The following is a 12,764-nucleotide window of genomic DNA, read 5'->3' on the forward strand; positions in this document are numbered from 1 at the left end:
AACATTCACTAAGCTCTCCATGATGACAAATATGGTCTTTTGAGGCATCAAGTATGTATTTCCTTGGGATTGCTTTCTGTTTACCCATCCTTTACATAACTGGGCCAGAGTCAACAAAACAAAACCGACAAGAGTGCGCTACGGGAGGCAAACCTGTATGTTTGCTGATTAGCCACTTGGGACATCTACAAAAAACATTTTTGGGAAAAAAAAATCTGTATTTGTTTCTCCTATTCTTTGACTTTAAAGGTAAGGCATTCACCAAGCCATTAATTTGATGAGTCAACCAAAACTGGACAAAGGACACATTCAGGCTCTTCCTCATCAGCCTGACTCTCAGCCAGGTTAAAAGCCTGTGCATGGTACCAGCCATCTGCTGCTTTTTGGATGAATGAGGCAAGGCAAAAGGAACTGGCCTCAGACCTATATGCAGTCTCATCAGAGAAAAAAGGCAATGCAAAGCACACGCACTCTGCATGTACATACAACACTCCTCATCTGCCCAAGGGAGAAGCATCCGCCCTCCACCTGGATTTGCACATGCGGTGGATTAAGCCTTAGTACAGAATCAATCCTTAGCCTCTAGGATCAAGTCTTTCCCAGGGCAACAAAACAACGTATTCACCAAGAAAACCACAACATTTGGTTTTGTAATTGCCACACCAGTAGGAAAAATATTGAGAACCTTCCAATCTCAAGCATAACTTGATTTAAATAAACATGTTCACGATTCATACACCATGAACAGTTAAGCGTTCTAGAAGCACATTGGCACCAGCCTACAGATGTAATTCTGCACTTCAGCACACATGGACTTCTCCATACAGTCAAGAGTCCCACATGGCACCTACAAGCACCTACTTACATGCATTTAGTTAGAGCAGAAATTCATTATGATGTTTAGCAAGAGTCTACATTCAGTAGCTGAAAAGGAAATAACCTAGGTACTTGCCGCACAGATGCTGCAACTTACTTTGCACAACCAAAACTGACTAAGAAAAAATACATACTGTACTTTAGGCATTCACTCTTCCTATTAAAGCACCAGAATGAGAGGGAAAGCGAAGGAGGGGAAAATGGACTGTAAATGTACATCAAAAAGCAAAACGGAGAGCCCTGCCCATACCTTCTGCAACAAATTACCCCTAAATTAGGCAGCAAGTATTTGAAAGCATCACTCTGCTCAGACAGTTCAGGCTGTGAAGTGTACACTCCCTGGGCTGGACTCCTCTGTTCCCTGCTCTCAGGCTTGGAGGTAAACATTATCATGCAGGTCACCAAAAGCCTCAGCTCCTAAAACTTTCAGCCCTTTTTTTACTACACAGATTTTGCTGAAGTTCTCTGCTTTGTACACATATCTAAAAATCTTTCTATGGGATGGGAAGAATCTCAGTTTGGGCTGCAAGTCCAAGACCTACAGAGAGGGCTTGTACTCCTCCAACTTCCTCCATCTTCTTCCCCATCAGCTTAGAAAATTCTCACAAGAAACCAGCAAACGGACTTCACCCACCAAAAAAGTGCATTCCATTGACTATGAAAGATTCAATGAGACCTAAAAGTTTCTACTGAAACTTTCAGTGATCACAGAGTTAATTATAGTTTTAAGAGGCCATAACAATGCTTCAAAAGTCTATTGCACACTGAAGTCAGTCCACATTCCTCTCATAATTCCTGTTTAAGGTTAGCTGGGTTGCTTGAATATTAAATTCAGATGAAAAGTACAGAGTGATTTTAAAATGCAAGTGCTATTCCTGACTAGTAATACTTCTGCATCCACATAAACCTTTCAAAATCCTTACGACCAGACTTCCTATATAACATAATCCACTTTGAGGCTCTGTCTGCATAAGGCATTTCAGATTACTTGAGAGAAAAACCATACAAATTTAAAAAATGGATTGGTTAAACTGCTTGGGACCCTCTCCAGACACTCTTTTCCAGAATCAGACTAACTCTCCATTATTCTTCCTCAGAGATGTAAAGCAATCCACTTGAAATTCACACCTTAGGCTGACTCGAATCATTTCTCAACAGCATGTGAAGACAAGCCCTTAGCTCCAGAACCACACACGGGATTTACTCGGGACTAACTGTTCAAAATATTCCCCTCAGGAGACAGGCCCAGACACCACAGTGCATCACGATGCTGCTTCAACACCGAACACATCTAAGAACGCAAGAAACCACACAACCATAAAAGCTTGAATTCTGGTAAATAAATTCATGACTGTGTATTCGCCAGGTTTGCTTTAAATAAGGATTTCTGACAGGCACCTAGCCTTAGTTTAAAGCCTCTTATTCTGATGCAGCCTGCCAAGATTTCTCCACTCCCTCCCTCCCATTCCCTGCGAGCTGCATCCCCCAGCTTCTCTTTCACAAACCTGCCCTGCTGAAACCCCAGCCTGCCAATGCTGTGTGCAGCCTAACACAGCACAGCAGCGACTGAGGGCCCTTGTTGTGGGATTTTAGGCATCACCTGGAAGACAACAAGCAGTAGACCGAACAGGAACTCCAGGTTCAGAGCCAGCAGACGTGGCTTCGTGCGCTCCCGCCCCCGCAGCTCAGCCTGCTCTGTTTTTTCCTGGGGATACATTTTCAGATCCCAGCCACGACCTGCTGCAGATACAAATCAGCTTTGCTCATCCCACAGTTTTGTCACTGACAAAAAATAGCTCTGGAGGGAGAGGAGGAGGTTTTCAGCTGTTTTCTTCCCCATTCCTCTTGAGCTGTTCCCTCTGTCCTCTCTCAGCTTTTACACCTTGTAATATGGGATAAGCCATTTTCTTACGTTCACAGCTCAATGTCAGAATAGCTATTTTCTTATTCTACAGAGACTGTAAATCCCCACAGCTGCCTTTAAAACAAATTCAATAGTAGCCACAATGTTCCAGCAGCACCTCAACAACACTATCACCAGGCTTTTCATGGGGAAGCTGAAAGAAGCTGGCGACTGATCGTTTCCTCACCGAAGGCAGCCCTGAGATGCAGCTGGGGCCACACTGGAGCGGTTTGGATAGATGCTTCGCCTCGGAGTTCAAAACAACAGCAGGAGAGGGACATTTTCCTAGGCAACATCACAAATACCCGGTTTTAAAGATGGCTGGAAAGCACGTAATATACTGTTCTTCCATTTCTCATGAACAGTAACCTTATTCTTCCCAAAACATTGATCAACATTTGATCTTGTTATGAACAACTCTGAGGCCTCCCCCACAGAGCATCTAGCTGCATCGCATTAAAGCCGTTCCTTTCTCCTTGCCTCTAGCATATTCCAGGCATGTAAACAACTCTGCTGTGCACACAAGCAAAGTCACAGCTAGCCAGCAAAAGCTGCAGCAAGGGCACTGTAGGTACCAATCCAATCCTAACAACCAATTATTTTCATAGAGCACTGTATTTATTAACTAGAATCCAACTACTATAAATGCAAATGTACAAGTGAAAAATGATTCTATTAGAAAAGCTGAAGAAATATTTTAGAAAATTATTTTTCATGGATAGAGTCATGTTTCACAGGCTTAGTTACCCCCCTAACCAAGACACACAAGAAGAGTCAGTCTGAATGATCTTCAAAGGAGGTTTCTCACCACTATAACTGGAAGAAGTGTGACAAGAACAGAAGAAAGGCAAGTGTTAGAAAATCCAAGCAGGCTTACTGTCTGGGGATTTCCTAGTTGATGCAACATCACATGACAGGTAATGTTTTTGGAGCCAGGCCTGAAAACCTATGGGAACTATTTGCAGTTCATAATTAAAAACAAGCCCCCCACATACCTTAGCACTCATTCAGAAGTGAAGTAATTAGAAGAAGATGGATGCACTGTTACAAAAGTTACCAAAATTTAAAGCAAAAAAGCATTGCCTCGCCAATTACCGTGTAATGTTAACTCTTGCTTTACACTCTCTGGACCACGCGTACCAGGCAAGCTACCCTGGTGGGACCTGCTTCTCTGGGCAAATTTCAGCTGCCAGATCCATCCCCTTTTGCCATGCAATGCCCTTGCAGCTCTCTTGCTCAAACCACACATCTCTCCCCACACACAAGTCTGCGAGTAGGAAATATTGAGGTCTGGAGGAAACACAGGTCATCTCTGACCCCTATCTCATCCTCCCACGGGTTCCGAGCTGATCCCACAGGAAAAACGAATGTAACTGCAACTAGGCCTGCTCAGGGCCTTCTCTGCGTTCGGAGGCTTCCAACGGCAGGGATCCAGGGAAACGGCTCTGGAGCTGTGAGCCGAACACTGCGCCAGCCTCAAACAGCAGCCAGAGCAGCCCGGGGTGCCTCGCGACCTCTCCTCGTGACCAGAGCAGTCACACCATTTGTCGCCTCTGAGCTTACAACAGAGCCCTGCAATTCCTTGCTTTCCTCTTATCCACACCGACTCGACAAACTGGAGCGAATCCGTTATGGCCCAGCACCCACCAACTTCTGTGGCTTACTTCACATGCTCATGAATGTCAGGCTATATAAATTCCAGGCCTCGATTCTTCCTTCCACAATGCAAAAATTGCCCTGTTGCACACATCCTTCTCCCCTCCCACTTCTTGTCAAATTTCACTGCCCGTACTGCTGCCAGAGCAAGTTTTATCTCCATGAAGCCAGGAAGTCATCCAGTTCTCCCCAGCACCCCTGTAAAGCAAACTGCTTTCTGTCCTCTGCTGCCCGGCAGCCGAACACCCACTCAGCCTGGCACGTGGCACTTACCAAGGAGGCTGTGCGAGAGGAAAACAAGCATTCAAGGTCTAGTTTCACACACAAAATCGAGTACCCCTCCTTACAGCTAAGATTTCTTCATCTTCTTCACATTTCCCACCTTCAACATGTTTAACACAAATTAAAAAAGCCTTCCCCTTTCATATTTTGCGTCAAGGCAATGAGTGGTTGTTTTATTACCAAGGCAAAACGATTCCTTTGACAAAACTGGAGTTTAACTCCAACGCTACGCTTGCAGAGCAGTCCTGTACTCTCCTTTTTCACTCTAAAAACCCTACTCATGGTAATTCCGTACCAAACATAATACACATTGTGAAGAATTCACACGGCACTGCAACTAAATTAAACTTCTGACTAAGGTAAATTAAAGTTCATGGTTAAAGCAGGCGAAAGTGTATCTCAGTCTGCACATTGGAAGATTCAGACAACTCTTTACAGATTCAGGCCTTGAGAAGTGCAAGGTTCAGTTGCTGCACCCTGTGTATCTGACAAGATGCACGGTCATAAATACCAGCACCAGAAGGTTGTAGCTCCATCTCAGTGCCAAATATCTGACGGCCGTCTCCTTATAAGAGGTGCATGGTGAGAAGGCTATAGCCTAGACAGAACTGACAATTTAATTACAAAGGGGGACACTCCGTTGAACTGGAAATGTGAAGCAGTTCAGGTGAAAATTATGAATTATAGTGACAGCCCAAATTAAAAATATTACAAATTTTCATTTACCATTTACGGTTATAATAAAGTAAAAGTGAAAAAAGATCAGAGTGTTTGGTTTTTTTTTGTACATTGTTAGCAAACAAACACCTTTGGTTATATTCACTATGCACAAAACACGTTCAATATTCAATATCAAAAATGCCCAGCACAGGGCATAGCATGATTTTAATTAATAAAAAGACAAAACTCAGTTTATTACCTCTTCAAGGATCAGAGTCACACGATGTGCCTCATATCAAAGATTTGCCCCAGGCAGAAGCACTCAGAGCACATCAATTTACATCTTACAGGATATCAAAAGGATGCTGAAACTGCTGCACCTTTCATGAATTGGTTTTGATCGACCCCTTGTTTTAGGCCCACTGCAGATGAAGAACTCAGGTGAGATTATTTAAGCTAATTTAACTGAATTCAAAGGGCCAATTTTGAGTCATCCTGTCAGGGTCACACCGCAGCCTGCAGAGTTCCCCAGTTTTACCACTAACCCAGCATAAATGCATAAAGGCACCATGGCACTCGGGTTTACTGTTAGACCCCCAGCTGAAACACAAACCTGTTGAAATACAAGGCCTTGACTGACATGTGCTTGTTGTGGAAAAGCAAATTAAATCGTATGCAGGAGCACACGAACACTGAAAAGGGGATTATGGCTATTCAGGAAGCACCTAGTATGCCAGTGCAACCCAAAAAGGTTAAGAAACAAGTATAATAAACCTTCATATTTGCACCCAAAATAATGGGAATATTTGACTCCTTCAAGGTGCCATAACCTCCTAGGAACACTTCAAATTAATTTGACATTTATATCTTTATAAATAATGTGAAAACAAAAGCATAGGGAAAGCAGCATTTGCAGTTTAAGCAAAGACATCAAAACAAATATGTCCATAGCACTCAAATGCTAAACTGCATGTGAGAATCTTTTGAGTGGCTGAAATCTGGGACACAGAGGAAAGGCGTTCTTGTTTTTAAATTAATTATTAATCAATCTTTTCAGCCATCAAATCCCTGCAATGACTCATCCACTTTCTTTACCAAAGTCTAAACTGTTACGAGAAGATAGCAATTCCACTTGTGCATTACCCTCCTGAGTGCAATTCTTAACCCTGCATATGAGAAAGGATTTTAATAGGTTCATTCCTCCCTCCCAAAAAAAGATTATGTTCTCATTGACCCTGAAAAGAATATCACAAAAAAACAGAAGGAAAAACAATATTTAGAATTTTTACATTAAGAGAAAGAAGATAAAGTCCACCTCAGTTATGAATAAGCAAAACCAGCATTCTTCTGGTGATGGAAGTACTTGAAGCAGTGAGAAAATTCACATCACCAGAAATCCTCAATAAAAATGCCATTAAATAATCCAATGCTTTTACATTCACGCAGACAATTCATACTGTCTGTAAAGGAATTTAGCTTTATGGAAACGTGGTTTGAAAGGAGGTGCTTTTTAAGCTTACAAAATTAATAACTTGATCCTACACCCCACATCCATCTAAACCTCTTTTCAGAGTCAGCAGCTTTATTTCGTGAATTCAGCTGCAAGACTGGAGCTCAGTTGGAGATACCTACGTACAGAGCTTGCTCTTTTCCTGCGCTAAAGTTGTATCAGAACATTACAACACGTTTGCATATCTCCCACACACATGGAGGGTTTTTTTTGCCAGCAATAACATGACAACAGCATCAAGGCTGAGAAAACATACCAGACAGATAGGGAATGAGAGGGTGGAGTTTGCTGCAGGAACACCCAGACTGAAGTCCAGCAGCTCCGGGGGAAGGTGCTGCCTTTCTACCAGCCTGATGCCTTCCTATCAGTCCCACTTTCCAGTGGGAAATGTGAAACTCCTCCCAGGAAATGAAAAGCTTCCTATAGTTTCTCCCTTCTCCACAGCCTCTTTTCTATCAAGAAAAGTGATATCACTCCACCCTTTTTCTGTAAGAATGGTTTCCATTTTTCCCTTCCACTATGTTCAGCCTCGTGGCCACAGTGGAATAGGAAGGAAAAAATTAAAAAAAAAAAATCTCTGCTGGGTGCTCTTCCCTAGTCTCAAGTATAGTTTCACTGGGAATATTTCCACTGGCAACCCACACTGCTGCCCTTGATTTCAATCATACAGAAGTAACGTGAAATTCACACGACACTTGTCAGTTTTACAGCCACACAAGTTCTGCAGTAACATCACTTAAAACAATAAGACCTTCTTCTTTTACCCCACCGAAGCTATATAAAAAAAAATTACAGGTAGCAGACCTGTTGGAAGAGTTTGACTTACACATCTGTGCAGCTATTTTCAGAAAAGCTTTTGGTTAAAAAAAATGCTGACAGTGCTGCAGATTTTTGGCACCTTACCTCCTCCTAAGCTGCCACAAAAAAAAAAAAAAGTACATTGATCCAAGTACAAGGAAGCAAAAAACATTACTATCAATCACAGGAAGGTACCTGATCTGCCACAAATAAAGTGTTACCAAGGTGTAAGAATAAGTAATAAGTTTCAGCGATCTTGAAAGTCAACAGTGGAATCCAGTGGAATAATACAAGGTGCACTCCACACTAGAAATTGTAATTTGAAGGCTCAAGTTGTACAGAGCCTTGGCCTTCCCCTGATTCTTGCCAGCTGCCCATTTTTCCCAGTCCCACCCCACCATGGTATCCCAGTAGAGCAGCTTGGAAAAATACACAACCTGAACAAGTCAATTAATCTGAAACTCAAGAAAGTCTCAATCATTGTGTAGGAAAAAACTGAAAGCAGGCCCATAAAAGTAAGGCACCATAACAATAGCAGACTAAACACAATACACCCCCCGCCCCAAACGATTAAAAATCTTTTATTTACCATCTTGTTACACAGTTACAGGGAAAGTGCCTTTGTAGCACAATTTGACAAAGGCACAACTAGAAAGCAATGAAACACTACATTTGCTACTGTCAAATCAGGCTGAGTACAAACCACGTACACAGGACAACGCTCTACACTAGAAGGTTTTCTGACACCAGCATGCACAGGGAAGATCTAAATTGCGGTGGACTGGGGAATGGAAAAATGCAGAACCACGTGAAAGAAAGGCAAACCCTGCTTACAAAACAGCAATGAATCAGCTCTTGAGGACTGGTCTATGACTGCTCTAAAAACAAGATGCACATTCCTGGTGTGATTTCCAGTTATACAGAATGAAAACAAGCCCTTCCCCTACACACGCTTTTAATTTGGTAGGTGATATTTCAAAAAGGTATCAAGAAACATCAGCAGCATTGTTTAACCCATTCAAACTTCAGAAAACATTTTCAACAAGTGCTGATCCACACAGCCTTTTAACCCTGTGTGCATCAATCCACGGTCAATGCATCCAGTAAGCAGGAAACACTCATAGCCCTGGCTTCAGATCGATCAAAAACAACTTATCTTGGGGATACCTCCAACTGAAAAAGGTCATTGAGTTATTTTTAAGAGACTCTCCTTCTAAAATGCCATGACCTCTTAGCCCGCCTAGTTCTGTCATCTTTGATCAGACCATCCAGAAAGCCAAGAATATGCCCCAAGGCCTTTAGTGACAAGCTGTGAGACTCAGCCTGATATAATGCTGTAAGTAACACTAAGTCACACGACTACTCTGAGCATTTAGTTGGAGAGCCCCACCCTGTCCTCACGGAAAAAGCAAAGACAGCTTTCAGGTTTTCCTAACCCATCTCCCCTTCGATGAGTGCCCTTGGCTGCAAGCAGCTCTCCTGTTGACCGCGTTACAGCTCATTTTGTTGATGGGGGCTTTCTGGTCTTTTGCTTTCTTGTTGCTGTCCTCGTTTCCAGATGTTATTAGTGACTGGGGCTTTCTCAGTATATTGACTACTTCTGAAAAGTTAATATACACTCAAAGAATTACTGCAACACATGCAGAAAAACACAGGTCAGGCAAGGCAGCTCTATCACCTTACTTTGCTGACACATACTAAACCAAGGTGCTGGCCGCTGAATACCATGTCAGCATACACCGCAAGGAAGCAACTCGTCCAACCCCTCCCAAAAGAACAGAAACCTTTAAACTTGCTCATTTCAGGGAAAGGATAAAAGGTTGTTTCAGGTGCTGTTTGTGCACACTGAATCCCTCTGCCAGGTGCTGCAGTTTATCATTACTAAGCACTTATATTGCAGAAGTACTTAGAGGCCTCAAGTAGGTCAGGGCCTCAGCATGCAAGGCACAGAATATATACATAATACATGACAGCCCTTGCCTCATCATCTTTTTCTATATCAAGTGTTTGTCTCTTCCCACTAACAGCTATGTGAGCAACCCACACAAACAAGAGAAACTTGTGACTATGCAAAAAAACCCACCAGCCACAAATTCCACCAACTATGTACGTGTTATCCAACATACAAGAGCTACAAGTGCTATTCAGTGTGCACAGAAGAAATTCTTCTCCTCGTTAGGATATTACATGTGAGGGTCTAGAGAAAAGTCTTATGAGGAATGGCTGAAGGAGCTGGGGATGTTCAGCCCAGAGAAAAAGAGGCTCTACAATTACCTTAAAAGAGGCTATAGTGAGGTGAGGATTGGTCTCTTCTCCCAAGCACTAAGTGATAAGACAAGACGAAATGGCCTTAAGTTGTGTCAGGGGAGGTTCAGGTCAGTTATTAGGAAAAAATTCTTCACTGAAAGGGTTGTGAAGTATTGGAATGGGCTGCCCAGGAAGTGGTTGAATCACCACCCCTGGAGGTCTTCAAAGCATGTGTAGATGTAATGCGCAGTGACACGGTTTAGTGGTAGACTTGGCAGTGCTAGGTTAAAGGTTGGACCAGATCATCTTAGAGATCTTTTCCAACCTAAATGAGTGCATGATTTAGCTAAATGTCAAACCAAAGCATGCTTGGGGCTTTTAGTTCGGCGTAACTCCAGTAATTATAACAAAGACAGAAGTAGTAGTTGAAATAAGCTTTGCTAAATGCTTATGGATGAGAGCTCCAGTTCTCAACCTCATCCCTGCCGATCCATGCATACTGTTTTAGTGAAAGTCACAGTTCCTCTATTGTTACTTTCAGATTGAACACTGGTTGAGACAGAAGTTGTGTGAAACCAAGAAATACGTAAGTATTAAAGTTACAGGAGTTGCAGGGAGAAAAACTACAAACATAGTGCTAGAAACACATTTGCATATCTTAAATCAGTTGCATTAAAGAGGAATGAACATACTATAAATTTCAAATGATGCTTAACAAGATGATAGAGCTCTATGCAGCCTGATTATTTCACCAAGCTAACTGTCAGTCATTCCAGATTGTCTTGATCTAAATGCTCATACCAGGACAGCACAGCCCCCAGAGGTGGACCAATACATTACCCATGCTCTTTACTCCACACAGCTGCCCCTATCGATGCCTCTCTGTGGCACCACCCACCCAACTCTGCCACCCCAAACACACACCCACATCCTAGAGCACTTCCCCGCAGCTGAAAAGCACAGGTGACCAACAGCTCCAGCTGCAAACTACAGGCAGACCCTGAGCTGCAGTCCTTCTGCAAGCAGCATTTTTTTTGTTATTTTTTTGAATATTTCAAACACAACATCATTAATAATCACTAAGTTCCTTACATAATTCGAACTGACCAGAAAGATGGGCTTTGCAGGCAGCTTGGAGAAACATTTGACTTCAAAAGGTGGCAGATTCAGTTTAGCAGCAGAAAATTACATTTTTTTTCCACAGCTCTTGCAGAAGATATGAGTTAAGGGAATGGGAAAGAGACTGATGCCTTACTGATCAAATCAATTCTAATTATGCAGAGAAAACTTTTCTACAGCTTCCAATTACACTGAGCAAGAACTACTTCATGAAATGCAAAGTCAGATAAGTGAGAAGTTTGGGAGCTCAACAACAAAAGCCAGGTTTGTTATATTCAATCACCAGATGCAGTAGAATGTTACAACTGCAAACAAACTCTAGCATTTGAAATAATAAAAGAAATGTATTATTCATTCAAATGTAAAAAAAAATCTAAAAGGACCCATAAAAAGCTGTGAACAGTGACACGATATTACAACTAAACCACAGCAACATTGAAATAATTGGGCAAAGAGCTGTTTACTTTTCCACTGCAAATATCTCTCTCTCCCCTCATCTTTACTGTCTGAGGTGCCAGACAATAATGTCACCAACTTTTTATAGTATGTCCTTTTCACCACCAAGAAGTGAAAGTACAACATTACTATACAAAATGTTAAGCAGATCTACATACAATCAAGTCTTGGAAAACTTCACCCTTCCATCCCAATCCCTTCTACCGTCCTTAACTGCTGGAAGTGTTTCACTTCCCAGCAAGATTAAATAAGGTCTGGATGAGGATAGGCATACCTTACTCCTGATAGTCAGCCTCACTACACCAATTTCATGCTCTTGGACCATGAAGCCTCCAAGACAACAAACACTGTGATGGAGCTGCCTTACTCAAGAAAGCATCACCTACCTAAGGGAAGGGACGAAGCTTGAGAGAGTGACAAGTTGAGGAGCTCCTTCCACCTATCCATAAAGTACCTCCTGAGATTCCAGTGGAGAATTCAGAGAAGGATAAGTATTTCAAAATGACATCATATTGTGTCAAAACACATAGCTAAGATTACTAAAGTCTACTGAATTTGCTTTCTGTCTAGTTGAATATAGGTCTATATAGATGAAAGCATTACACATAACATTACTCCATTAAAGGTTTAAAGAACTGCTACGTTTTGACCTTTGTCACACACTCTATGCTACAAGCAAGTTTGCTGACAGATATCCATACTCCACACCCTTTCCTCCCGGAGGTCCTGCAGTTGGTACTGCTGCCCACAGCGGGGCCAGGTCCGAACTCACAGAAGAACAGCCGGCCAGAAGCGGCTCAGCTTGCAGCAGACTGGCTGTGGGGACTGGCCTTGGTTGTCACTGATGAACAAGCCTTTTGTCTATTCAAAGCAGCATCAAAGCTAAAAACAGCAGAAAAAACACCAAAGTAAGGTTATTTTCCAGTTTCTGAGTCTAATGTTAGCACTGAAAATTCTGCATGACAAACATAACTCTACCAGTAGGAAAGAAAAAAAAAAGACAACGTGACATGGAAGTAGCAGTCCTGGAGAGATGTACATAGAGGTCCTTCTTATTGCAAAGAAGCAGTTGAAATAAAATCTGTGCTGAAACCTATGAAAAAATTTTCTTCTGCTTTGAGACAACCTTGACAATAACACTGTTGCAGACATAAAAGACTTTACTGTTTTGGGGTGAATTTCAATTTAATTTACTCGTAAATTAACTGAATTCTAACTACCATGTCTGGCATTGAAAGAAATGCACGCACACGCTCA

At 42.2% G+C, this 12,764-nt stretch overlaps 1 protein-coding gene across 8 annotated transcripts in view; it reads right to left on the reverse strand.

Annotated features, from left to right (window-relative positions):
• The window catches only part of LRRC8D (leucine rich repeat containing 8 VRAC subunit D), a 48,571-nt gene that overhangs the window by 22,547 nt on the left and 13,260 nt on the right, over nt 1-12,764 (reverse strand). Inside the window, exon 1 of one of the 8 annotated variants that reach the window (XM_040565552.1) lies at nt 12,280-12,303. The exons of 6 other annotated variants lie outside the window; for them this stretch is intronic. Coding sequence is in view for 1 of the 2 variants with exons in the window: in XM_040565544.1 (XP_040421478.1) it covers nt 3,875-4,028 (154 nt within the window). In the remaining variant the exon portion in view is untranslated. Of the gene's footprint in view, nt 1-3,874; nt 4,116-12,279; nt 12,304-12,764 lie in introns of those variants that run through there. One more of the 8 variants, XM_040565544.1, reaches the window with a different exon arrangement.

The sequence above is a fragment of the Cygnus olor genome, chromosome 8, assembly GCF_009769625.2.
Source record: "Cygnus olor isolate bCygOlo1 chromosome 8, bCygOlo1.pri.v2, whole genome shotgun sequence".
NCBI lineage: Eukaryota > Metazoa > Chordata > Aves > Anseriformes > Anatidae > Cygnus > Cygnus olor.